Consider the following 26,790-nt stretch of genomic DNA (forward strand, 5'->3'; position numbering starts at 1 on the left):
CCCCACTGCAAATGGCCCTAATGCCAACCTTGCTCTCAGGAGCGCTGCTAATACTCTTTGCAGCTGGTAAGTCCCTGTTGTGTTTCTGTGCCCTCCTGAGGAGCCCAGAGCACTTGTCTGGCTCAGGCAGGGCCCAGTCCGACTGCGGGTGTAGGGTGACCAGATGTCCCAATATTAGGGGCTTTGTCTTATATAGGCAACTATACCCTTCCTCCCCTCCCCCTGAAAATAAAAGTGCCCTGATTTTTCACACTTGCTATCTGGTCACCCTGTCCAGGTGTGTGTAATGGGTGGGCAGCATTGCCCTGTGTATGGCAGGGACTTTGCTGCTGGATCTGATTCAGTGCCAGCTCTCGCACAGCAGGCTCCTTACCCCAATTGAAAGGAAGTGGAGAGCAGGGGAGTATGACAGGCTGGGCTGATTTTCATAGGTTCGTAGACATTAAGGCCAGAGGGACTGATAGCTCAGCTAGTCTGACCTCCTGGACAGCCCAGGCCAGAAAACATCACCCAGTTACCTCCATACTGAGCCCAGAAGCTCTAGTTAGACCAAAATAATATCAGGCGCCCTTGGGCTGGGTTTGTTTGTTTGCAGAAACAAAGCACTTTGATTAATTCCAGGGACTCCCTTCCCCCAGACCGAGTGGGCCGGACACAGGGACGTGCGGGCCCCAAAGGCTGGCACGAGAGCCTCAATGCCTTGTCCAAACTGCCTTCTGGATGCCCGGGGAGAATGGCTATCGCCCCCCTGCCAGTGCTGGGCCCACAGAGGCTGCACAACCTGTCAGGCAAGAAAATGGAGAGGGCAGGCCCTGGCTAGGCCAAGCGGAAAGGTGCGGTGGGGGGGGGGGCTATGGATTGAAGTCTCCTGCTGGGCCCAGCTGGGATGGGACAGTCCCATTCAGAGTGTTGGGCGCAAAGTTTCCATCACAAAACCAGCTGTGATGCTCCTCCCCTTGGCTAAGCCCCCTACAGGGCATTGGCCTTACAGCCAGAAGCTCAGGCCTACACCAGGCAGAACCCTCCTGCCTGCAGGGACATGGATGGACACGAGGTTCCCTGAAGTGACCCCCTATCATCAGGCCCACCCTGGAGCTCGGGCTGGCAAGGCCCAGCCAGTGATAAGGCCTAACTCGAGTCTAGCAAAGCCGTCCTTGCTCGTACAGCAGTGCTGGGTAGCTGTGCCTGCTCTGATGGGCTGGGTGCCAGGGCTGTGACTGCCGGAGCCCCGAGAGATCTCTGCAAGAGCCAGTCCCCAGCCTCTGCCGAACTTGCACCTGCTGGACCTGGCAGGGCAGGACTCTCGGCTGCTCATAAACTCGGCCCCAGCAGAGTGGGGGGAGGGCACACTCAGACCCTAGCTGGATTGTAACTATAGTGCCCAGGATACCCTGACGCCGGGTGCTGCACAAACACTGGACAGAGATGGCTGCTGCCCCAAGAAAGCAGTATACGACAAGACACACCAAGTGCAGATAGGCAGATGGGAGAATACAAGGGAACGATGACACAATACCAGGCTTGAGAGCAGGGGTGCACTCAGACCAAGTGGGCTGGGTTTCTCTATGGGGGGAAGGAATGTTGGCCCCACCCTGCCCTCGGTACCCTCCATCAGCCACAGGTGCCCTCACAGACCCCTCAAAGTACTCCCTGCCTGTCAATCTTAGGGGAGGGCTAGGCTCGGGGGACCACAGAACTGGGAGACAGCGGGGGCAGGAGGTGTGGGGTGCAGCAAGGGCGTATGGACAGGGAGAGGTGGATGAGGCAGCAGAGTGGGGTCGCTGCCCCCCAGTCTGAGCTAGCAGAACCATACCGTGCTGGCTGTGGCAGCCCCACAGGTCCTTCCAAACGGGAAACAGCCAGATCCCCTTTGCTCTCCACTGGGGGAAACGTCCCCCAAATCCCACCCAGGTTCAGAGCCTCCTTTCAGCAGGACTGGAGCTGATGACACTGGCCCAGGATCTCAGCATGTGCTCAACACCTCAGCTGCAGCTGGCGAGAGCGTGTGAGGAGGCTTCCTCGGTGCAGCCCAGGCCTTGAAACTCACTCTCCTGGGAACAAAGGGTCGGATCCTCATAGGCAGAACCCTGCGCCCCCTTGACCCTGATACGGGATTCTGTCCATACAGACCCAGCCACAGGATCTGGCCCTTCCTGAGTAAATGAGCTTGTTAAGCTAGAGGTCAGCACAGCAAAACTTCCCACCCCAAACCTCTGCCCTGCTGCTGCCTGGACTCTGCGTGTGACATGTGCACATTTGCTCTGTTTCGGGGTCAGGGCAAAACTCTAACCCTAAAATAGATACTGTTTAGTTTGCTCTTTGCCTAAGTTTTTAGCTCTGTTTGTTTTGCCCTGGTGCCTTTGTCAGTGAACAATTCTGTGATATCTTCCATGAGTCTTGTTCTCTCCCAAGGATTCCAATGCACAGTTTGGATTCCCGGCTTCTACTCTGGATTTTTTGCCACCAGCCAGCTTGGTGACCTCAGGAAGGCCACCTTGCCTTTCTGCGCCTTCCCTGCACAATGGTGAGCACCCCTCCAACCTCCCTCTGCCAAGGCCTAGGCAGCCTCAGACATAAGGAGCAACAGAAGTGCAAATCAATACCCCTCCCACTGAAATGCAGCCACCTCTGCGATGGAACGCAGCAGCTGTTTAATAGCACACAGCAATGCTACCCGATGGGGTGGGTGGATGGAAAAGTATGAGCAGGGAAAGAATTATGGCCAAGCCCCTGCTGTTACCAAGTGCCAGGGAACAGATGACGTCTCTGCTGAGCAGAGGAGCTTGGCTTGTGGGCTGTTCGCCTCCAGAATCTGACTGTCCTTCCCGTCTAGTGCGCCTTACACTGGAGCATCAAAGCAAGATTTAAAGCCTGGTCAGCATAGTGCGCTGACCTCTAAATAACCCTTGGCAGCCAGTGCAGTCAAGGCATCGGTGCCTTGTGGAGCCCACAGGTGGGATTCAATTCCAGAAACAGCCCCCAAGTGCCCAGAAACACAGCGCTTGTGTTACTGGCAGACCAGAGCTAAGCTGGGCAAAGGCTGTGTGAGGAACTCCACGCTTCTTACCTTAGGATAGGCCCCTTCAGATGGGCTCTCTGCACCGTCACGAACCGTGCCATGGTGGACAAGTGCCAGCTCGTTGAGTGCCAGGGCAAAGCGCTGGGGTTCTCCCTCCCGCAAATGGTGTAAATCCCAGGGAAAGCTGGCCCCCCTCACCCCAGCACCATAGGTCGCTCACCACTGGCCGGGGCCGCGGGGAAGCTGTTTTCTTCAGAGGAACTAACTTTGGCAGCTGCAGCGATGGCGTGGGAGTGTTGTGGCCAGGAGGGCGGGGGTTATGGGGGCTCAGAGGGGAGTGATGAAGAAAATAACCCCACAGGAACTGTCAGGCGGCTGTGGGGGAAGGTTTGCCGTAAAACAAGCAAACAGCCTGTAACCTCTGCCCGGTTCTGCCTGTGTGAGTTTACTCCATCCCCGCCTTTGGCTCTAGCCTTGTAAAGAACGATTTCCCAGCTATTCTTGGGAGGACCCATCTTCAGGGCACGCAAAGAGGACTGAGCAGCAGCACAGGCTGCTTGGGGGACAGCCCGTTGCTGTCCAGAAATCCAGAAACGCCCTCTGCCATGCAATGGAATGGGCCCTGCAATAGATGCACCCCAGAAAGGAGCAGGGGGTGCCGTGTCCAGCCAGGAGTGCAGTGTCCAACATCCCCAGGGTTTGGCTCACGGAGCTGCAGCGATGCTCTCAAGAGACCCCCCGGAGCTGAAGCCTCTCTCCAAAGTCCTCAGTTAGTGCGGTTCCAGTCTGAGTTTGCAGGCTGCCTCCTCTGCTGTCCCTTTGGGAAGGCTGTGTACTGCGAGGAGGCGGGGCTAGGAGCGGCCTCGCTATTTTAGGCAAGTTGTGTGTGCATTTTAAAAAAAGTAAAGCAAAGCTCTCTCTTGCTCAGCAGTGTTAGGGCTAAGGTCAGAAGCAAGGCTCCGGGGTTGGATTGGATGCTTTTTGCTCCTGTGGGCCAGGCGTTGCCAACCCAGTCGCTGAGGGTGGGAAGCTGGGCTCTCGCTCTCTCTCCTCCATTGCGTCACTTGAGTTGGTTACTAGGAGGACAATTTTCAAAAGCACCAAGCGACGTAGGCTCCTAAATCCCATTGTCAAAAGTGATGTGGACACTTGGGCTCCTGAGTTCCAGGGACTCTCAATGCGATTTTGGCCCCCAGAGTGCCTGAGTCACTTTGGAAAATGGGAATTAGGTTCCTAAGTCACCTAGATGAAAATGTAAGCCGAGAATCCAGCAGTCTCTCCCCCTCCACCCCATCCAAAGTCACTGATGGCCGTGGGTCTGTCCAGTTGGCACTCACAACAGCATTTGCAGGGGAGCCACATGGGTGTGAACAGTGCATTTAAACTTCTGTTACTCCCTGAATTTCTAGGCTTTGCGTGTCAGGGGGCTAGGACTCAGCCACATGAATGATGGGAATCTAAACCACAAGCCAGTCTGGTGATCTCTAAGGAAACTCTGCGGACCATTTGCTTCTGCTGCTGGTGGTGCACAGACACTTTCTGCACTGCCTCTTCACTGCAAGGGGCCAAAATTTGGCTAAAGTAGACGGCCCCAGGTCATAGATTCACAGATCAGCAGGGACCATTGTGATCATCTATTCTGACCTCCTGTGTAACTCAGGCCAGAGAACGTCCCCCAAGATCATTCCTAGAGCAGATTAGAAAAACATCCAATCTTGATTTAAAAATTATTGATGATGGAGAATCCACCACGACCCTTGGGAAGGTGTTCCAGTGGTTAATTACTCTCACTGTAAACAATTTACACCTGATTTCCAGTCTGAATTTGTCTCGCTTCAACTTCCAGCTATTGGATCATGTCAGACTTTTCTCTGCTAGATTACAAGTATTGTAAATTATATATTATAAAATATTTGTTCCTCATGTAAGTGCTTATAGTCTGTGATCAAGTCACCCCTTAATCTTCTCTTTGTTAAGCTAAATAGTAGAGCTCCTTGACTCTATCACTATAAGGCATCTAATCTTTTAATCATTCTCATGGCTCTTCTCTGAACCCTCTCCAATTTATCAGCATCCTTCTTGAATTGTGGACCCTCAGTGTCCAGAGTCACTGCTTCCCTGTATAAAGTGCCCAATCCTGTAACTGTGGCCTACATTCTGTGCTCCCGGATGTATACATTCACATTTAGCCATATTAATATGTATACTGTTTATATGTGCCATCTACCAAGTGAGCCAGATCGCTGTGTAGCAGTGACGTTCTTCATCATTATCTACCGCGTCCCCAAATTTTGTATCGTTTGCAAACTTCATCTGTGATGATTTTATGTTTTCTTTCAGGTCATTGATACAAATGACACTGCCTGTCCCTGCCAAATGCAGCTCTGGTGGCATTTGATGCCGGCTTTGCACGAGTGTGAGTAGCTGCACCAGGGCAGTGGTGAATTGAGCCCCATAGTCACTGCAGCACTCAGACCCCCTGCAGCCTTCATACCACCTAGACCCCTCGCACGCCACACAGCCCTCGTACCTAACACAATGCTCAGCCCCATATAACACCTGTGCGCCATATGGTGCTCGTATCTAGCACTCAGACCCCCTGCAGCCTTCATACCACCTACACCCCTCGCACCCCACACAGCCCTCGTACCTAACACAATGCTCATCCCTATATAACACCTGTGCGCCATATGGTGCTTGTATCTAGCACTCAGATCCCCTACAGTCTCATACCCCTCACACAGGGCCGGCTCCAGGCACCAGCTTGTCAAGCAGGTGCTTGAGGCGGCCACCCCGGAGAGGGGCGGCACGTCCAGGTATTCGGTGGCAGTTCGACGAACGGTCCCTCACTCCGCCTCGGAGCAAAGGACCTCCCGCCGAATTGCCGCCGCAGATCGTGATCGTGTTCGTGGCTTTTTTTTTTTGTTGGGTGCTTGGGGCGGCCAAAACCCTGGAGCCGGCCCTGCCCACACAGCCCTCGTACCCCACATAGCACCCCATATAGTGCTTGTATCTAGCACTTGTACGCAATATACTCCTCACACCCCACACAGCACTTAGTGTGTGGGGTTTGTCTAAATCGATGGTTCTCAATCAGGGGTACACATACCCCTGGGGGTACACAGAGGTCTTCCAGGGGGTTCATCAACTCATCTAGATATTTGCCCAGTTTTATAACAGGCAACATAAAAAGCACTAGCGAAGTCAGTACAGACTAAAATTTCATACGGACAATGATTTGTTTATACTGCTCTATAGACTATACACTGAAATGTAAGTACAATATTAATATTCCAGTTTTTTTATTTTATAATTATGTGGTAAAGATGAGAAAGTCAGCATGTTTTCAGTAATAGTGTGGCTGTGACACTTTTGTATTTTTATGTCTGATTTTGTAAGTTTTTAAGTGAGGTAAAACTTGGGGGTACCCAAGACAAATCAGATGCCTGAAAGGGGCACAGTAACCTGGAAAGGTTGAGAGCCACTGGTCTAGACTAGGAAAAGAGGTCCTAGTGAGCCTGTTAGTAAAACAGGGCGGGGTCAGCTAATGTAAACAATGCCCCATATTCCTGGGGAGGGAGGGGGATTGAGAAAAAAAAAACGTAATCAAGGTCTTCCCAGTTCAGTGACACTGCCAGCTTCAGCTTCCAATCAAGACTGTTTGACATTTGACCCTGCCCATCAGCCGCGCCCTCTCTTTGGCCCAATGACTAGTCAAGTAGTTTATCCAAAGTGGAAGAGCTGCACCAGGAGACACTGCGAATCACCCACATGGACTGTTTTATAGCCTAGTTTGGCCCATCACCTGAGCTGGAGGTGACCCAAGAGCAAGTCCTTGGTCCAATGCTTAATTAATTAATGAGCCACAGTGGAGCAGCTTAGAATCATATCCTAGACCCATAGGATTAGAAGGGACTCATAGACTTTAAGGTCAGAAGGGACCATTATGATCGTCTAGTCCAGAGGTCGGCAACCTTTCAGAAGTGGTGTGCCGAGTCTTCATTTATTCACTCTAATTTAAGGTTTCGCGTCCCAGTAATACATTTTCCTATTTTTAAAAGGTCTCTTTCCATAAGTCTATAATATATAACTAAACTATTGTTGTATGTAAAGTAAATAAGGTTTTTAAAATGTTTAAGAAGCTTCATTTAAAATGAAATTTAAATGCAGAGCCCCCCGGACCGGTGGCCAGGACCCGGGCAGTGTGAGTGCCACTGAAAATCAGCTCGCGTGCCACCTTCGGCACGTGTGCCATAAGTTGCCTACCCCTGGTCTAGTCTGACCTCCTGCACAACGCAGACCACAGAATCTCACCCACCCACTCCTGTAACAAACCCCTAACCTATGTCTGAGCTATTGAAGTCTTCAAATCATGGTTTAAAGATTTCAAGATGCAGAGAATCCTCCAGCAAGTGACCCGTGCCCCACGCTGCAGAGGAAGGCGAAAACCCCCCAGGGCCTCTGCCAATCTGCCCTGGAGGAAAATTCCTTCCTGACCCCAAAGATGGCTATCAGCTAAACCCTGAGCCTGTGGGCAAGACTCACCAGCCAGACACGCAGGAAAGAATTCTCTGTAGTAACTCAGATCCCACCCCATCTAACATCCTATCACAGGCCATTGGGCATATTTACCGCTAGTAGTCAAAGGATCAATTGATTGCCAAAATGAGGCTATCCCATCATACCATCCCCTCCATAAACGTATCAAGCTTAGTCTAACTCCCAAGATGCAGGATTTGTTGTGTCTAAACCAGCGGTTCTCAAACTCTGGGTGCATCTCCCTTGTGCCAAGGGAGGCGTGAGCTGTGTGCTATTTTTTTTTAAGAGCTCCATCTGTCAGCCCTGGGCGTCTGGGGCTTGTGGAGAAGGGCTGTGCACACCCTGGAGGTGGGGGGAGGGAATAAAGGGGACAACCAGAGCCCCCCCTCCCAGGGCTGACAGCTGGAGCCCCGCCGCCCGGGCTCTCTTCCCCCCCCATCCTCAATCCCTCACCAGAAGGCACCCTGGGTCCCCCCCCACCGAATCCCGCACCTGGAAGCAGCAGCAGGTCTGACAACTCAGGTTGTCAACCTCTGGCGGCGAGGTTCAAGCTGTCAGCCCAGGGATGGCAGCAGCAGAGCAGAAGTGAGGGTGGCAAGGGGGCGCTAAGTCAGCTTTGACAAATAACACTTTTCACATTGCCACTCTTCCATCTGCGCTGCTACGGGCATGGCGCTACCTTCAGAGCTGGGTGCCGGGGATTAAAATTCAAAATGATCTGGACAAACTGGAGAAATGGTCTGAAGTAAATAGGATGGAATTCAATAAGGGCAAATGCAAAGTACTCAATTGCACATACAAACTGGGAAATGACTGCCTAGGAAGGAGAACTGCAGAAAGGGATCTGGGGGTCACGGTGGATCACAAGCTAAATATGGGTCAACAGTGTAACACTGTTGCAAAAAAAGCAAACATCATTCTGGGATGTATTAGCAGGAATGTTGTAAACAAGACACGAGAAGTAATTCTTCCACTCTACTTCGCGCCGATTAGTCCTCAGCTGGAGTACTGTGTCCAGTTCTGGGTGCCAGATTTCAGGAAAGATGTGGACAATGGAGAAAGTCCAGAGAAGAGCAACAAAAATGATTAAAGGGCTAGAAAACATGACCTATGAGGGAAGATTGAAAACGTTGGGTTTGTTTAGTCTAGAGAAGAGAAGACTGAGAGGGGACATGATAACAGTTTTCAAGTACAGAAGAGGAAGTATATAATAGCGTATGACTTCCACAACTAACCAAACCAGCATGTGGAGGGTGGAAGCCCTGCAGTGTCGGGAGCCAGTTTTGCTCCAGCACAAGACTCAGCTTCAGCCAACTTTTTAGACCATGACCTCTTTGAGGCAAGGGCTGACTGTGCAGCACCTGGCATGGGGGCCCCTGATCCCACTGGGTCCCTAGGCACGACTGTAATACACATGATCGTTTTGAAGCTGGTGTCTGGGCTCTCTGGAAAACCTGGCTGTAATCTGGGGTGCTGGAGAGGGCACCCATGATAGCCAGTGGCTTCAGCACCATTGGTGGGTGCCAGCAGCATCTCTGCAAAAATAGGTTTGGGGCCAGATTTTCCCAGGAACTCAGCTCCCATTGAAAAAAAGGGAGAATTCTCCTCCCCGCTCATTGGGAACACTAGGAGCTGATGAGCAGTGAAAACCCGTCTGCTTCATTTCAGTGGGACCTGAGGCCTTTGGGGGAAATCTGCCCCAGGTCTGATCCCGCAAGGTGCCCAATGCCTTGGCTCCTGCCAGGCGCTGAACTCAGCGGATTTGTACCATTGACGGTAATGGAGCCATTCTGCAGCTGCAGGCAGCAGCAGCTGCAGGGCCATTTAGGTGACAAAGCTATTTAATTAGTTTCATTTCTTCCCTGCGCAGTTATGCACCCAGCTGAGGCACATTTCGATTCAGTGGTCTCTTGGTGGCTTCAGGTTTGTGTCTTGAAATTTGAAGTACCTTCAATTGCCAACGCACTGCGTTCTGTCTCAGACAGCAGGGGTTATGGAATGCCGGGCTCCTGGGTTCTATTCCCCACTCTCTGCTGACACAGGCTAAGTCCAAGCCCTCTGTGCCTCAGTTTACCCATCTGTAAAACAGATCTAATACAGTCCCTGTCTCCCAGCAGAGGGGGTTGTTAGAAGGGCAAAGTAACTATGGGACATTTGTCACACTCTGATTCCATTACTCCAAGCTCCTTCGAGAGCTGCAAATAAAGATGGTTAAAAGCCAGAAATGCTGCATGTGCCCAGTGAGTGTGTGGAAAGCAGCCTGCCCCTTACTGGCCAGAGTTGCTCCCCAGATGCCATTCACCTTTTGTGTGGGCAGAGGTCAACATGAATCTTCTCCATCTCCTATAATCCCACCTCACCCCACTGGGGGGACACATAGCTCCTGTGCTCCCTACCTGCATTGAGCCAGAGACAGAGACACAGTCAGGGCCGGTGCAACCCATTAGGCGACCTAGGTGGTCGCCTAGGGCTCTAGCATTTGGGGGGCGGCATTTCGGGTCCTTCGGCGGCGACCGCGGGGGCCGGATCTTCGGTCGCCCCGGTCGGCGGCAGCATTTAGGCGGAGGGAGCTGGGGCAGGGGGGCGCGGGGAGGGCTGCCTGCAGCAAGTAAGGTGGGGGGCGGCACGCAGGGGAACTCCCCGCCCCAGCTCACCTCTGCTCCGCCTCCTCCCCTGAGCACACCGCCCCGCTCTGCTTCTCTCCCTCCCAGACTTGTGGCACAAACAGCTGTTTGGCGACGCAAGCCTGGGAGGCGGGAGAAGTGGAGCAGCGACGGTGTGCTCGGGGAGGAGGCGGAGCAGAGGTGAGCTGGGGCGGGGAGCTGCCGCACGGCTCCCCGGGCCGGGGGGATCTGCCGCGGGGGGGGGGGGGGGGGCGCGGGGGGGGGGGGGGGGTGCGCAAGGTGGAAGTTTCGCCTAGGGTGCGAAACATCCTTGCACTTGCCCTGGACACAGTTGCTCACTACAGTGATTGAAACCAGCCTATGATGCCTCCCACACAACCACAACAGGTTGCACAGGGTCTTTAGTAAACAGGATGAACTACGAAGCAGCCAGCTTGGCTATCTGATCCCCAAGTCTATCTGGGCCGACAGCCCATCTGCCCCGTGACAGACATCTTGACAAATAAAGAGGAACTGATCACAGAACTAAAACTTAATAGTACAGTACAACCTCAGAGTTACAAACACCAAGAGTTATGAACTGATCAGTCAACCACACGCATCCTTTGGAACCGGAAGTACACAATCAGGCAGCAGCAGAGACAAAAACAAAAAAGCAAATACAGTACAGTGCCGTGTTAAATGTAAACTATTTAAAAAAAAAGGGGAAAGCAGCATTTTTCTTCTGCATAGTAAAGTTTCAAAGCTGTAGTAAGTCAATGTTCAGTTGTAAACTTTTGAAAAAACAACCATAATGTTTTGTTCAGAGTTACGACCAACTTCCATTCCCAAGGTGTTTGTAACTGTGAGGTTCTACTGTAACTTAGGTGCAAGGATGGCATTAGCGCTCCTGTCCACAGCATTGGGAGCTTAACTTCAGTTGATTAGCTACCATGACCCCCAACTCATTTTTAGAGTCACTGCTTCCCAGGATAGAGCTCCCCACTGTGTAAGTATCACAGGAGCTGACTTTTGTTTTTGCCGGTGGGTGCTCCTCTCTGCCCCCTCTCCACCATGCGAGTGGCAGGTGGGGCCTCGGAGTGGAGCACAGGCAGAACAGGGGGCGGGGACATAGTCTGGGAGCCAGGGCCCACAAAAGATTAATCCAGCCCTGTGGGTGCTGAGCACCCCCTATTTTTTTCAGTGGGTGCTTAAGCCCTGGAGCACCCATGGAATTGGGACTTATGGTAAGTATGATTTGCACTCTTTGTTCCTGGATGTATACATATACATTTACCCATATTAAAACACATACTGTTTGCTTGAGCCCAGCTTACCCAGCAATCCAGATTACTCTGTATCCTCTTCATTATTTACCATTCCCTAATTTTTGTGTCATCTGCAAACTTTATCAGTGATGATCATAATGTCATTTAAAAATATTAAATAGTGTATGGCGAAGATCTAATTCCTGTGGGACCCCACTTGAAACACATCCTTTTTATGATTCCCTTTTTGCAATTACATTTTGAGACCTATCAGTTAGCCAGTTTTTAATGTGTGCCAAGTTAATTTTATATAGTTCTAGTTTTTTGATCAAAACGTCATGTGGTACCAAGTCAAATGCATTACATCAATACTATTAACTTTATCAACCAAACTTGTAATCTCATTAAAAAAAAAGACATCAATTTAGTTTGCCAGGATCTGTTTTCCATAAACCCATGTTGACTGGCATTAATTATATTACTCACCTTTAATTCCTTATAAATCAGGTCCCATATCAACTGCTCGATTATTTTGCCTAGGATCAATGCCAGACTGACAGGCCTATAATTACCCAGGTCATCACATTTACCCTTTTAAAATATTGGCACAACATTAGCTTTCTTCCAGTCTCCTGGAAATTCCCTAGTGTTTCAAAACTTATTGAAAATAAACATTAATGGTCGAGAGACCTTCTCATCCACCTCTTTTAAAACTTATGGATGCAAGTTACCAGGACCTACTGATTTTAAAATGTCTAACTTTAGTAGCTGCTGTTTAACATCCTCCTGAGATACTAGTGCAATGGAAAGAGTGGTATCATATGATATGAATACATCATTTTCCCCCCTCCCCAAACACACCACAGAAATATGTATTGAACACTTCTGCTTTATTATTGATAATTTTATCATTTCCATCTAATAATGGACCAATACAATTGTCAGGATTCTTGTTGTTCCTAATACATGTAAAAAAAACCCATCCTTTTTATTGTCCTTAACTCTGCTGGCCATAGATTTCTCCTTGTGTCCCTTTGATTCCTTTATCAATTTTCTATAGTTCCTAGCTTCTGATTTATATTCATTACTATCAACTATCCCCTTTCTTCCATTTGTTACATATTCCTTTTTACAGCTGTCTTCACTTCTCCGCTAAACCAGGTTGGTTTGTTAATCAATATGGAACAGGACTGCAGTGATGACCCATGCCCTGAATGTTGCCCAAGTTAGAAGGGTGCTAATGCCTTTTCCCAGCCTGCATCAGCCTCAGTCAGACCCTCTGATTCAGCTTCCTCTGGGAAGGAGAGCCTGAGTCAGGGAGAAGGGGGTGGGGAAGCACCCATCACATGGGACATTCCTGGAGAAGGAGAAGTTGCAGGAAATTCCTCTCACTCCCCCCTGCCCAGACATCTATGGAATGACCGTGCTGGGCTTGCTCCCTCTGAGAACTGGCCTGCAGTTGCTTCTTGCTTAGAACAGCTGTGCTGAGAGGTTTGCAGTGGCCATTTCCTGTGGCAGCGGCTTTCAGAGTTTTCTCATGGAGGGAGCTGACCTCAGAGGAGAGAGCTCTGGGTCCATCTGCTGCTAGCACGGGCAGGGGCAGGGACAGAGTGGGGGATAGCCAGAACCTCATTGAGCAACACTGTTTAGACTGAGTAACAAGCTACATTTGAAGACATGTTAGCTGACTGTGGTTAACCTCAGTACAGCTGGCCACATGCGGTTAATACATTTTAAGTCCAGTGAACATGTATTTAATCCTATCTCTGCCAACTCATAGGTTAAGAACATAAGAAAGGCTGCACTGGCTCAGACCAATAGCTCGGTGTCCTGCCTTCCAACAGTGGCCAGTGCCAGAAGCTTCAGAGGGAACAAACAGAACAGGGCAATTATCGAGTGATCCATCCCATGTTGTCCAATCCCAGCTTCTAGCAGTCAGAGGTTTAGGGACACCCAGAGCATGGGGCTGCGTCCCTGACCATCTTGGCTAGTAGTCATTGATGGACCTGTCCTCCATGAACTTATCGCATTCTTTTTTGAACCCTGTCATATTTTTGGCCTTCACAGCATCCTCTGGCAATGAGTTCCACAGGTTGACTGTGCGTAGTGTGAAAAAGGACTTCCTTATGTTAGTTTTAAACCTGCTGCCTATTAATTTCATTGGCTGACCTCTGATTCGTGTGGTATGTGAAGGGGTAAATAACACTTTCTTATTTGCTTTCTCCACACCATTTATGATTTTATAGACCTCTATCATATCCCCCCTCTGTTGTCTCTTTTCCAAGCTGAATAGTCCCAACCTTTTTATTTCTCCTCATATGGAAGCTGTTCCATCCTCTTAATCATTTTTGTTGCCCTTCTCTGTACTTTTTCCACTTCTGATATATTTTTTGAGATGGGATGACCAGAACTGCATGCACTATTTGAGGTGTGGGCGTACCATGGATTTATATAGTGACAATATGATATTTTCTCTTCCATTATCTAGCCCTTTCTTAATGGCTCCTAACATTCTGTTAGCTTTTTTGACTGCCGCTGCACATTGAGCAGATGTTTTCAGACAACTATCCATGATGTTCTTGAGTGGTAACAGCTAATTTAGACCCCATCATTTTTATGTATAGATGGGATTATGTTTTCCAATGTGCATAACTCTGCATCAACACTGAATTTCATCTGCCATTTTGTTGCCCAGTCACCCAATTTTGTGAGATCCCTTTGTAAATCCTCAGTCTGCTTTGGACTCAACTATCTTGAGTAATTTGGTAATCATCTGCAAACTTTGCCACCTCACTGTTTACCCCTTTTTCCAGATCATTCATGAATATGTTGAACAGCACTGGTCCCACTACAGATCCTTAGGGGACTTCGCTATTTACCTCTCTCCACAGTGAAAACTGACCGTTTATTCCTACTCTTTGTTTCCTATCTTTCAACCAGTAACTGATCCATGAGAGGACCTTTCCCCTCATCCCATGACAGTTTTCTTTGCTTAAGAGCCTTTAGTGAGGGACCTTGTGAAAGGCTTTCTGAAAGTCTAAGGGGGGAAGGGATAGCTCAGTGGCTTGAGCATTGGCCTGTTAAACCCAGGGTTGTGAATTCAATCCTTGAGGGGGCTATTTAGGGAACTGGGGTAAAGTTCTGTCTGGGGATTGGTCTTGCTTTGAGCAGGGGGTTGGACTAGATGACCTCCTGAAGTCCCTTCCAACCCTGATATTCTATGATTCATCCACTGGATCACCCTTGTTTGTAGATACCCTCAAAGAATTTTAGGCATGATTTCCCTTTACAAAAGCTGTGTTGACTCTTCCCCAATATATCGTGTTCCTTTATGTGTCTGATAATTCTGTTCTTTACTATAGTCTCAACCAATTTGCCTGGTACTGAAGTTAGATTTACTGGTCTGTAATTGCCAGGATCACCTCTGGAGCCTTTTTTTAAAAATTAGCATTACATTACCTACCATCCAGTCATCTGCTACAGAGGCTGATTTAAGCAATAGATTACATGCCACAGTTAGTGGTTCTGCAATTTCATATTTGAGTTCCTTGAGAACTCTTGGGCGAATACCAGCTGGTCCTGGTACCATATTACTGTTTAATTTATCAATTTGTTTCAAAACCTCCTCTATTGACACCTCAGTCTGGGACAGCGCCTCAGATTTGTCACCTAAAAAGAATGACTCAGGTGTGGGAATCTCCCTCTCGTCCTCTGCAGCGAAGACCAATACAATGAATTTGTTGTTGTTTAAAGGCATCTTATTGAAACCATGCAAGTTAACACATTTTCAACCATCCCTCTTCCCACAGCACAGCCTGGACTGGGAGAAAAGTTCATGCTTAAAAACATGGGAGCAGAACTAATGTAGACTGGGTTTAACAGCTTGCAAATGTGCTAGCTAGTTAGGGAGACCCCAGCAGGAAGCATAGGGTTAACCAAGACCAGAAGACTCACTACTAAACCTTTTTCAGTGTTAAACCTAGTCCAGGCTAGTGCAAAATGGGGTTTGAAAATACTGAAGGTGTGTTAGCTGGCATGGTTTAAAAAGCACAGCCTTTGCACCCAGGGGCCTAGAGGAACCCTGGCCAAACACACAAGGGGAACATAATATTATAGAAATGTAGGGTTGGAAGAGACCTCGAGAGGGCATCTTGTCCAGCCCCTCATGCCGAGGCAGGACCAAGTGTACCAAACAGGGGTTTGTCTAACCCTCCAATGACAGGGATTCCCAGAGCTTGACTATCCTTATGGTTAGAAAGGTTTTCTAATATCTAACCTAAATCTCCCTTGCTGAAAACTAAGCCGACTTCTTCTTGCCCTATCCTCAATGGACACGGAGAACAATTAATCACCATCTTCTTTATAACAGCCTTTATCATAGCTGAAGACTGCTACAATGTCCCACCTTGGCCTTCTCTTCTCTAGACTCAACATGCCTGATTCTTTCAACCCCTCCTCAGAGGTCAGGTTTTCTAAACCGCTGATCATTTGTGTTGCTCTTCTCTGGACTCTCTACAATTTGTCCACATCTTTCTTAAAGTCTGGTGCTCAAAACTGGGCACAGTACTCCAGCTGAGGCCTCCCCACAACAATCAATAAGGATTTTGTTGTTGTTGTTGCTGGTATCAGTGCGGCTCTGTTGGGGCTTTCGCGGGCACAGCTATGTCAGGGAGGATTTGTCATGGTTGTAACTCACAGAGCTACTGGCAAAGCTTTTAAGTGTGGACCAGGCCTAAGTCCCAGTGACTTTCAATGAGCCTTCGGGTTTGAAGTGCCCGAGTCCCTTTTGAGAATGGCACTTAGGCCTGCTCAGCACTTTACTGGTCTAACTCTGGTGGTTGGGGAGGGATTCTTTTACTGTGTTATACTGGTACAACCCCAGACTAACAGGAATAGCTGGACCAGTGTGATGCCCCTTTATACCAATATAACTGCGTCTACACCGGGGAGAGAGGGCTGGGTGTTGTGCCATTTTAATTATACCAGGATAGTTAAAGCACTACAACTTGTGTGTAGACAACTTCTAGGCACTTAGGAGCCTACATGTAATTGAAAGTCAGTGGAACAGCAGCCTGTAAATCACTTTTGACAGTGCTACCCAAGGACTACATCTGGGGCCAGGCAGATGGTGCCATATGCAGAGAGGGGTTCTACTGCATGACACAACTTGTTATGGGGGACAGTGGTGAGCACAGTGACCTGGAGCTCAGAAGACGTGGATCCTAGTCCTGGCTCTGCTATGCACCTGCTGGGCAAGTTGCTTCCCCTCTCTGTGCCTCAGTTTCCCTATTGTAAAATAGATCTGATGTGATAGACCTTTCCTGGGCTCCTGAGATAGCAGGTGTATCATAGGCAAAAGAGGTTCCTTTCTTATTGAAGCCCTGGGTAAAGCAGCAAATGTGCTCTGCTTTGGGGGGATATTTAAAACCTAATGAAGAGATTATTAAAAAATAAAGACAGAGTTTTCCAGAACCAGTTTCCTGCCGGCTCCTCCGGTCTGGTGCTCCCTGGCACCGCTCCACCTCATTAGCACTAATAAGAATTGTCAGATGAGCACAATAAACTTGCAATGCTATTTAGTTAACTGCAGTTCAAACCCGACTGGCGGCTAATAACATCACTCAGCAAAACCACACTGCAGCACCAAAGCCTCTGGCAAGAGAGGACTCCCCTGCCAACTGGAAGCAGAGATCCCTCCATCCCTTTGCTCTGAGGCTCAGGGCACAACCCAATGTCATTACATGACACACTGGTCCATGCATGTCACATGGCCTGTTTGGAGCCTGCTCCAAAACCCAGGAGTCTGGTACGGCCGCAAAACACAAGACTTGCACCTTTAGCTCAAGCCGGTAGCACCTTCTGGCTTTTGCTCCACAGGTTCCTGGTTCAGTCCCACTCAGGACCACATTAATTGTGAGAATAATTAACCACTGGAATAATTTACCAGGGGCAATGACAGACTCTCCATGCTGGGAGTTTTTAAAGGAGATTGGATGCTTCTCTAAAAGGTCTGCTCCGGTTCAAACGGGAGTTAATTCCGCAAAGTCCCAGGGCTTGTGCTATATCAGAGGTCAGACTAGATGATCACAGTGATCCCTTCTGCCACGAGAATCTAAGAAGATGGCAGTCACTGCACTGCCCTTTGGTGACCACCCTCTTTCACTCACGTTGGCGCCTAGGGTGAGATCCACAAAGGTGCCTACATCCAACGTTTAGGCACACTAAGATTCTCAAAGCCACTGCTCAGCTGTCTCCTAATCCTGGAGGCACCTCAACTCCCGCAGCGCCTGAGTTTCCATGGGTGGGCATATGAAAAACTGCCTAAGTCCTGGCACTGCCGAGCAGGGCCAGCGCAACCCATTAGGCGACCTAGGCAGTCGCCTAGGGCACTGCAATTTGGGGGTGGCGACCGCGGCGGTATTTCGGCGGCGGGACCTTCCGCTGCCTCTGTGGGGGGCAGCATTTCGGGGCGGGATCTTCCGCCGCCTAGGGCGGCAGAGAAGCTGGCGGCGCTCCTGCTGCCGAACTGCCTGGAGCCCTGGCTGCCACCTAAGCCCCAGTAGAGTCCTTGAACTAGGTGTTCCGCTGCCAGTCTCTCCTGCAGGGTCTGGTCTGGTACGCATGCTCTGAGCACACCTAAGCTGCACAAAAGACAGCCAGAGGTGACCAGATCAGGAACTTTTCAAGGCAAGGATGTGCCCTAGAAGTTGAACAGCAGAGCCTGGTGGTTAGGGCAGGCCCTTGGGATGTAGGAGACCCCTTTCAAGCCCCTGCTCCAGTGAGTATTACATTTTTCATACAAAGGGGAACAACTTCAGCAGGAGAGCTGGTGAGCACATCACTCCAGAACAGCTGCTGGCCTGAGGGCTCAGGCACTCAGCTGGGAGATCCAAGTCCCTGCTCCAAAGGAGGCAGAGCAGGAATTTGAACACAGCTTTCCCACACCCCAGGAGAGTGCCCGAACCACTGGGCTGTCAGCTACAGCGGGGGATGTCCTTGCCCATACACTGGCCTAAGCACCCAGCTCCAGGCAAAGGTCCATGGCTGTGAATCCTGAGCAGAGCTAGGCACTAAACCCCTTTGATGGGTGGGGGACCTCTCTCCTTAGGCCTTATCCCCCACAGCGTGCTGGCTTCTGTGAAGCCCTTTCTTAGGTGCCTACAAACCCCGCTGCAGCGAGTCTCAGAGTCCAGACCCACTGATTCAGGCTCATGCTACGGGCCTAGGAACAGCCATGCAGCCTGCAGGGCCCAGGCTCGGAAACCCGCCGAAGGGGTAGGTCTCAGACCACGGGCTCCAGCCCAAGTGGGAACATTGACACTGCTATTTGTAGCCCCATAGCACAGGACTGAGTCAGCTGACCCGAGTTCTGAGCCTCTCTGCCAAAGCGGTGGTGGTTGTGCACTGTGGACATCCCTAACTGTCTGTGTATGGTATGGGGGGCCTTTACTCGGTTTCATGGTACAGGGGGGTCGGGGGGCCTCACTCAGGTGCATGGTACAGGGGGGCCGGGGGGGCCTCACTCGGGCTCAGGATTCCACTAGGCAGCAGAGCACCAGATGTAGGTGCTGCAACATCTCAGTCCCTTTGTGGGTCTAGCCCCTAGTGCCTGGGCTCAGAGAGGACCAGCTCAGCTAGGAGACGTGACTGTCAGCGCAAGGGGGGCAGAGTCCTCTGGGTCTGGCCCTGTGGGGTCCCTGTGTGCTCAATGGTGGCTACTGCTCACGGGTTTGATTACAGAGAAGCCTGTGCATTGCAAAACAAAAGGCAACCTTGACAAAGAGCTGATTCTGGAATCCCACTGCCTCGTCGATATCACCCTGATGGACCATCAATAGCTTCCAGCGCTGCGTAATTGGAATGGATTTTATGATAGAAGAGGCTCTGTACAGAGCCACCTTGGAACAAGGGACACTGCGCTGTTGCTTTCCCTGTGCGAGTGTAGAGGATGGGGGGCAGGAAGGGGGGCTCAAGCTTGCTGTGACAGACCTTTCTCCTCCGTTGGCACAACTATTGTTTTGCTCCAGTGGAGACTGAACTGGGCAGCCTCGTCCTGTCCTATGGCAGTAATACACCATGAACAAGGAAATCCCGGATGGACGGGGCAAGACATGGAGCCACCTCCTCTGTGAAGCAGGGAGGCAAGTCTAGGAATGGCTAGAAGTAACAAAAGGGAATGAAAGATCGTCCTTTCCCCCCCCCCCCCCCGAGGAGCATCACTTTCAAATGCAACCAGTTCTGGACTCAGGGCAAAAGGGGTCACTGAGTGAGTGCCATGGCCAATGGGATGCAGGAGGGGCCACTGGGTGGGTGCCGTGGCCCGTGGGACGCAGGAGGGGCCGCTGGGTGGGTGCCGTGGCCCGTGGGACGCAGGAGGGGCTGCTGGGTGGGTGCCGTGGCCCGTGGGACGCAGGAGGGGTCACCAACCCAAGTGCAATCCCACTTGGGACTCAGGGCTAGTTCAAGAGTGGGCGAGCTGGGCATTCGCTCTGGGCGCAAGCTTCCAGAGGGTGCTGCGTTGCTGTGATTGGCTGCCCCATTTCCTGTGCTGACTGGTCAGCAGGGGGTTTTTTCTCTCTGCCACCCAGGTTGGGAAGTGGGGGCACTAAAAATGTTTTCCCCTGCCCAGCAAAACAGCTCGGGCCGCTCCTGCCGGTCCATACTTAGGCAGCTAGCCCGTCCCGCTGCCCACGCTGCTGCAGCTACACTGTGATTTTGAGTACATTAGCTTGCCCAGAGCTAGCACATGTATGTATACCCGAGCTGGGCAGTACCCCTCCAGCTCCACTGCAGACAGACCCAGAGTCGTGATTATCACCAACAGAGACGCCAGAGGGCAGGAGCAGAAGCAGGCAAAGCAGGGACTGCTGCACGTCGGCGGGTGGGAGGGCCTGGACCCTGAACTGTGCTGGGGAGTCCCCCACTCCCAGGGGCTGGATGACACTGGTGGTGCCTCCCCCACCTCCACACCATGTGGTTCTGGGGGAGAACTGCAGAGCAGCCAGCCAGACACTCCTTTGGTAGGACCAGGAGCAGACAAAGCTGGGGCCTCGGGACAGTCAGTCAAAACTGCAGACCATGCTCTGGCTTGCTCTGCCCTGGGCTGATCCTGGTTTGCTCCACCCTTCCCCTCCTCAGTCTCTTCACCTGAGCTTCGTTCCACACCTACCCCTCTTAGCCCCCTCCCTCCCTCTCCCCTTCACTTTTCTGTCCAGTTAGCTGATCCCACCCAAAAAATAAACCGTGGTGCGAACATGCTGTTTGCTGCCATCACCCATCACTCTGCTGGTGAGTTCTACCCCTTCCCCCACCCTGTGTCTGCCTTGCCTATTAGACAAGGTGCTTGCATTGTTTCCTTGTACTCTCCATCTGTCTGTGTCCAGGGCTGTCTCTTGTCTTATCCTTAGCTTGTCAGCTCCTTGGGGCAGGGATGATCTCTTTGTTCCGGGTTTGTGCAGCGCCTGGCACAGTGGGGTCCTGGGCCATGACTGGGGCTCCTGGGAGCTACTGCTATACACGTAATAAACACAGCATGTGGGGCGGGGGTTGGGGGGAAATACACATATGGGGGACAGTGAGTGTGAGTGTGTGTAGAAGACAAAACTCCTACTGACTGAATTATTTGCATAGCTTGTCTCCCAGGGGCTTCAGCAGAGAACGGGCTGGAGTTTGTCAGCACTGCAGCTAGCAACGCAACCGGGAACCAAGTCTGGGAAGTGAATGACAGCAGCAGAGGAGCGAATCCTGTAGAGCAGCTAACAGCTCCTTCCATACCACCACAACCCTGGCCAAGCTGGCTGAGGCTATAGTCAAAGGGGGTTGTCAGGCTGGCTACCCAGATTCAGGGATATGGGCAAACCCTCCTTCTGGTGGAGAGCCAGCTTACACCAGCCAGAAGGAGCTTTTGCCAATATCGCTGCGTCTACACGGCATAAAAATGCCATGAAAAAAACACCCCCGGCTGACATGAGCATGCTGGCAAAAGCTTCCAGCATCGCCCTGGCCTTTGGGAGCCCGTCGGGACTCACAGGGTGCAGCTGTGCCCAGCTGCCTCCCATTCTGTTCTATAGGGGATGGCTCCATGGCAAAACTCCCCTGTGGCAGCGAGTCTCGGAGCCCGGGGCTCCAGACTGAGGCTTGCAGGGCTTGCACTATGATAGCCATGTGGCCATTTGGACTCAGCTCCAGCCCGGGCAGGAACATCTACATGGCTATTTCTAGCACCACAGCACGAGCCCCACAAGCTCCAGGCTACAGACCAGGACTCTGAGTCTCACTGCCGTGAGGTCTTTGCCATGTAGGCATACCCTCCCCTACACTACAATCCTGCTCGTTCCCATAGACACCCACCTACATCCAGCCAGCTGGTGCAGAAGGAAGATGGACAGACAGGCAGATGGGAGCAGCAGGCAGAGCTGCGGAACATGCCGTGGTGCCGGCTGTACCCACGCCCGGCAAGCTGACGAGTACAGGCAGAGAACAAGGGAGGAAACCATAGAAGAGTTCTACACAATCGCAACACCCCTGGAGATCAGCCCAAGCCCAGACCTGGCCACCACACGCCCTGGCATCCAGCTACGCTGTCCAAGAGATTACTTGTCCAGCAGAGCTCACACAGCCATCTCCTACTGCAGTCTCTGTCGCCAACACCCCGAGACCAGCTTGAAAATCATGAGATTTTAAAAAATAATAAACAGGCTCTTTTCCGTTGCCTCATGGGGCATATTTTCAAATTTTTCTCAGCACTCAGGAGGGCTGGAAATGTACTGTTATTTTTTTAATTGAAAGCCAAGAGTCTCTTCTCATGCCATATCATAGAATATCAGAGTTGGAAGGGACCTCAGGAGGTCATCTAGTCCAATCCCCTGCTCAAAGCAGGACCAACACCAACTAAATCATCCGAGCCAGGGCTTTGTCAAGCCGGGCCTTAAAAACCTCTAAGGATGGAGATTCCACCACCTCCCTAGGTAACCCATTCCAGTGCTTTACCACCCTCCTAGTGAAATAGTGTTTCCTAATATCCAACCTGGACCTCCCCCACTGCAACTTGAGATCATTGCTTCTTGTTCTGTATTCTGCCACCACTGAGAACAGCTGAGCTCCATCCTCTTTGGACCCCCCCTTCAGGTAGTTGAAGGCTACTATCAAATCCCCCCACACTCTTCTCTTCTGCAGACTAAATAAGCCCAGTTCCATCAGCCTCTTCTCATAAGTCATCTGCTCCAGACCCCTAATCATTTTCGTTGCCCTCCGCTGGACTCTTTCAAATTTTTCCACATCCCTTCTGTAGTGGGGAAGCCCAAAACTGGACGCAATACTCCAGGTGTGGCCTCACCAGTGCCGAATAGAGGGGAATAATCACTTCCCTCGATCTGCTGGCAATGCTCCTACTAATGCAGCCCAATATGCCGTTGGTCTTCTTGGCAACGAGGGCACACTGCTGACTCATATCCAGCTTCTCGTCCACTATAATCCCCAGGTCATTTTCTGCAGAACTGCTGCTTAGCCAGTCTGTCCCCAGCCTATAGCGGTGCATGGGATTCTTCCGTCCTAAGTGCAGGACTCGGCACTTGTCCTTGTTGAACCTCATCAGATTTCTTTTGGCCCAATCCTCCAATTTGTCTAGGTCCCTCTGTATCCTATCCCTACCCTCCAGCGTTTCTACCTCTCCCCCCAACTTAGTGTCATCCGCGAACTTGCTGAGAGTGCAATTCATCCCATCATCCAGATCATAAATGAAGCCGTTGAACAAAACTGGCCCCAGGACCGACCCCTGGGGCACTCCGCTTGATACCAGCTGACAACTAGACATGGAGCTGTTGATCACTACCCATTGAGCCTGACAATCTAGCCAGCTTTCTATCCACCTTATAGTCCATTCATCCAATCCATACTTCTTTAACTTGCTGGCAAGAATACTGTGAAAGACCATATTAAAAGCTTTGCTAAAGTCAAGATATATCACATCCACGGCTTTCCCCATATCCACAAAGCCAGTTATCTCATAGATTTAAGAAAATCCCCAAAGATTATGAGAGTTGTGATAAAATCATGAGACCTGGCACCCCAGGGAAAGAGGTGTCTGGGCCTGGACCATGAGAGCTAGTGCGCAAAAGTGAATCAGGCTGCCACCAGGTTGCCCAGATAGCCCTGGGGTGGGCACCATTCCTTCTGGGGGCCAGTGGAGGCAGGGACCAGAGTGCATCCTGTTACCAATTGAGGGAGCCCTTCACCCCCACCCGGGATACACACTGGTCCTGCGCAGCGCAGCATCCCACAGCCCACTCTACTGGCACTTCCAGTGAGCAGGAAGGAAGGCATTTACTCTTTGATAGATGGGGAAACTGAGGCAGGGCAAGAGAAAGGACCTTTTGACTTAGCAAAGGTCACATGGTGTGAGACAGAACAGCTTTCTCCTGTGAAGATTGCAAAGCTGCAAATTGGTCTTTGGAACTAAACGAATTAATAAAAAACAAGCAGTCTTGTTCCTCACCAGCTATGGCAGCCAGCAGCCACACAAGAGTAGGGAAGGAGGCAGTAGGCAGACCCCTCGGGAACCAAACCCCCCTAAGCCCAGCATTGCAGCTGCTTGTCACTTAACGAGATGGCATGTGCCCACTCCCATAAATGGAACTGAAGGTGGATGATGGAGCTTAGCTGTTCGCCAAGGCCTGGGTATTTGGTGGGCTCCGCTCTGGGCAGCTCCAGGGGGTGCTCAAAGCCCCTGTGAGTGTGGCGCGGGAAGCCAGGACCCAGGTGTTTCGCACCCACAGATACCGTCACACAGAGGCTAGAAGAGCATACGCCATGGGAATGGCAAATCCAAAGGGAAAAGAAACCTCCTCCCTGCCTGTGAAATCACAGCACTGCCCGACCCAGCAAGACCACCCCGAGCTGCAGCTGCCTTTGTGGAGGGAAGGCCACACGGCAATGGGGAGCCCGGGCTGGCCGTTAGCACTCTGCACTGGGAGATGTCAGCCACTGCAACCCCATGGAGCAGAACTGGGGAGGCCCCTGCAGTGTGGGCTGGGCACTGGGAGAGAACGGCAGGGGTCCAGCACACCCAGATCCTGCACGACAGACATCCCAGGTCCAGCACAATCATCCCGGTGACCCAGGGAGCCCCCACTCCCTTCCCCTCCCCAGCAAGGGCTGGGGCTCTGCTGGTGGGATTCCCTTGATCCTGGAGGGGAGGCACCTGGCAGCAAGGGGTTCAAACCTGGTGAGAGGGATTTACCTTTCAATAACCCCAGACACAGCTCCCCTCCCGACTCCTTAGCCAGGGCTCCCAGGAGAGAGTGGGGCAGCAACTTCCCCATCTGACCTACAAGGAAAATCAGAGACTGTTGCTGTTTGTGTCTGCGCCACCTCTGGTTCTGATCCATCCTAGAGACTGGACCAACAAGTACTTCCCTGTGCCCTACAGCATGGAGCCTGTGAACTGCCCAGCTTAGCCAGAGCCCTGGGCTAGATGTGGTCCATGGCTCAAGCACTCAGGTTCTCCCCTAGTCTGCACAGGAAACCCCCGAAATCCATGTTCCGCTCCCTGTGCGTGGAGCTCACAGCTGCTGCACTCTCAGTTTTACTGCAGGGGAAATGCCCACACTCCCCGTCCTGGGCTCTGGTTTCTTCTCGGTGGGTGGCTTCCCTTCCACCAGACTGCAATCCCCACCAGTCTGGCTGCTTCGCTCTCTGGTTCTGAATGGGGCAGGAGATAAAGCCAGAAGGGACTGTGTGGCCATCTAGCCCGACCTCCTGTATAACAGGCCAGAGTCCTGACCCGCCTTCACTCCTGGTTGAACAGAGCAGAGCTTTTAGGAAAACATCCCATCGGGACTTAAAAATTGTCAGTGATGGAGAATCCACAACAACCCTTGGGAAGTTGTTCCGATGGTTAATTCCCCTCGCTGTTAAAAAACTGCCCCTTATTCCAGTCTGAACGTGTCTAACTCCAACTTCCAGCCTTGGGATGGTGCCAGACCTCGCTCTGCCAGACTGAAGAGCCGGTTTCTAAATTTCTGTTCCCCACTTAGGTACTTTTAGACCAGCAAAAAGAACAGGAGTACTTGTGGCACCTTAGAGACTAACAAATTTATTAGAGCATAAGCTTTTGTGGACTGTAGCATGGCTCAAGCACTCAGGTTCTCCCCTAGTCTGCACAGGAAACCCCCGAGATCCATGTTCCGCTCCCTGTGCGTGGAGCTCACAGCTGCTGCACTCTCAGTTTTACTGCAGGGGAAATGCCCACACGTGTCTAACTCCAACTTCCTGTAGCTGTAGCCCACGAAAGCTTATGCTCTAATAAATTTGTTAGTCTCTAAGGTGCCACAAGTACTCCTGTTCTTTTTGCGGATACAGACTAACACGGCTGCTACTCTGAAACCTTTTAGACCAGCGGTTCCCAAACCATGGGTCGCAACCCCAAATGGGGTCATGCTCTTAGATGGGGTCACAGCCATCCCCAGTGTGCGGACGATGCCACTTAGCTCCACACAGGGTGATTGCATGTATGGTGTGTGCAAGGACACGATGCAGGGAGGGCACCATTTTGCTCTACAAAATGGCACCCTCTGTACAGTGGGATCTCACACGCACCAAAAGTACAAGTTCCCACTGTGCGGCAGATGCTGTTTTGCTCTTCAAAATGGTCTTCTCCATGCTGTCTAGGGTCCCGGAAGGAAATAATTCACTAAAATGGGATTGTGCAGGCAAAACATTTGGGAACTCCTGTTATAGACTGTGAGCAAGTCACCCCCTAACCTTCTCTTATGAATCCTGGGATCACATTACCCCTTTTGGCCACACTGAGAGATCATGTTCGGCTGATTATCCACCACAACCCCCAAATAGGATAGAGTCCCCCTCCTGTAAATATGGTCTGCATTTGACACAAGAGACCACAGCCTAGGGTTGCCAATTTTAGTTGGATGTATTCCTGGAGGTTTCATAACATGACATAATCTTTAATTGAAGCTCAATCTTTAATTCCTGGAGACTCCAGGCCAATCCTGGAGGGTTGGTAACCCCGCCACAGCCACAATGCTTATGCAACCCCCCTGATAGCAGGTGTCATCTCCCCCTCTAGTGGCTAGTCCACTAAAGAATAACAGCCTACTACTGCAGCCATTTAACGGAGTTACCCTGCAGCTCAAGTGGCCACAGTCTGTGGTGCGTGGGTGAACTGCCCAGGTTCAAACGCTGCTAGAACTGGGAAAAATTTGTTTTTTCCCTCTTTTTCCACCTCCATCCCAGGTAAGTTCCTCTGTCCCAGGCTATGGGCTATTCTGGGGTCTCTGCTTTCTGGGAAAGGAGCTCAGCATCATGATTTGCACCATACATGTATTCTTCCCACGTCCTGCCT

The 26,790-nt window shown here is 51.1% G+C and overlaps 1 protein-coding gene across 3 annotated transcripts in view; it reads right to left on the reverse strand.

The window, feature by feature from the left end:
* Nucleotides 1-26,790, reverse strand: part of PDE1B (phosphodiesterase 1B) — a 133,485-nt gene that overhangs the window by 59,096 nt on the left and 47,599 nt on the right. Inside the window, exon 1 of one of the 3 annotated variants that reach the window (XM_026661368.1) lies at nucleotides 3,068-3,137. The exons of the other annotated variants lie outside the window; for them this stretch is intronic. Within the exon in view, the coding sequence (XP_026517153.1) occupies nucleotides 3,068-3,120 (53 nt within the window). The 5' untranslated portion in view covers nucleotides 3,121-3,137. Of the gene's footprint in view, nucleotides 1-3,067; nucleotides 3,138-26,790 lie in introns of those variants that run through there. 3 annotated transcript variants of the gene reach the window in all.

The sequence above is a fragment of the Terrapene carolina genome, unplaced genomic scaffold (assembly GCF_002925995.2).
Source record: "Terrapene carolina triunguis isolate 2854851 unplaced genomic scaffold, T_m_triunguis-2.0 Scaffold1054, whole genome shotgun sequence".
NCBI lineage: Eukaryota > Metazoa > Chordata > Testudines > Emydidae > Terrapene > Terrapene triunguis.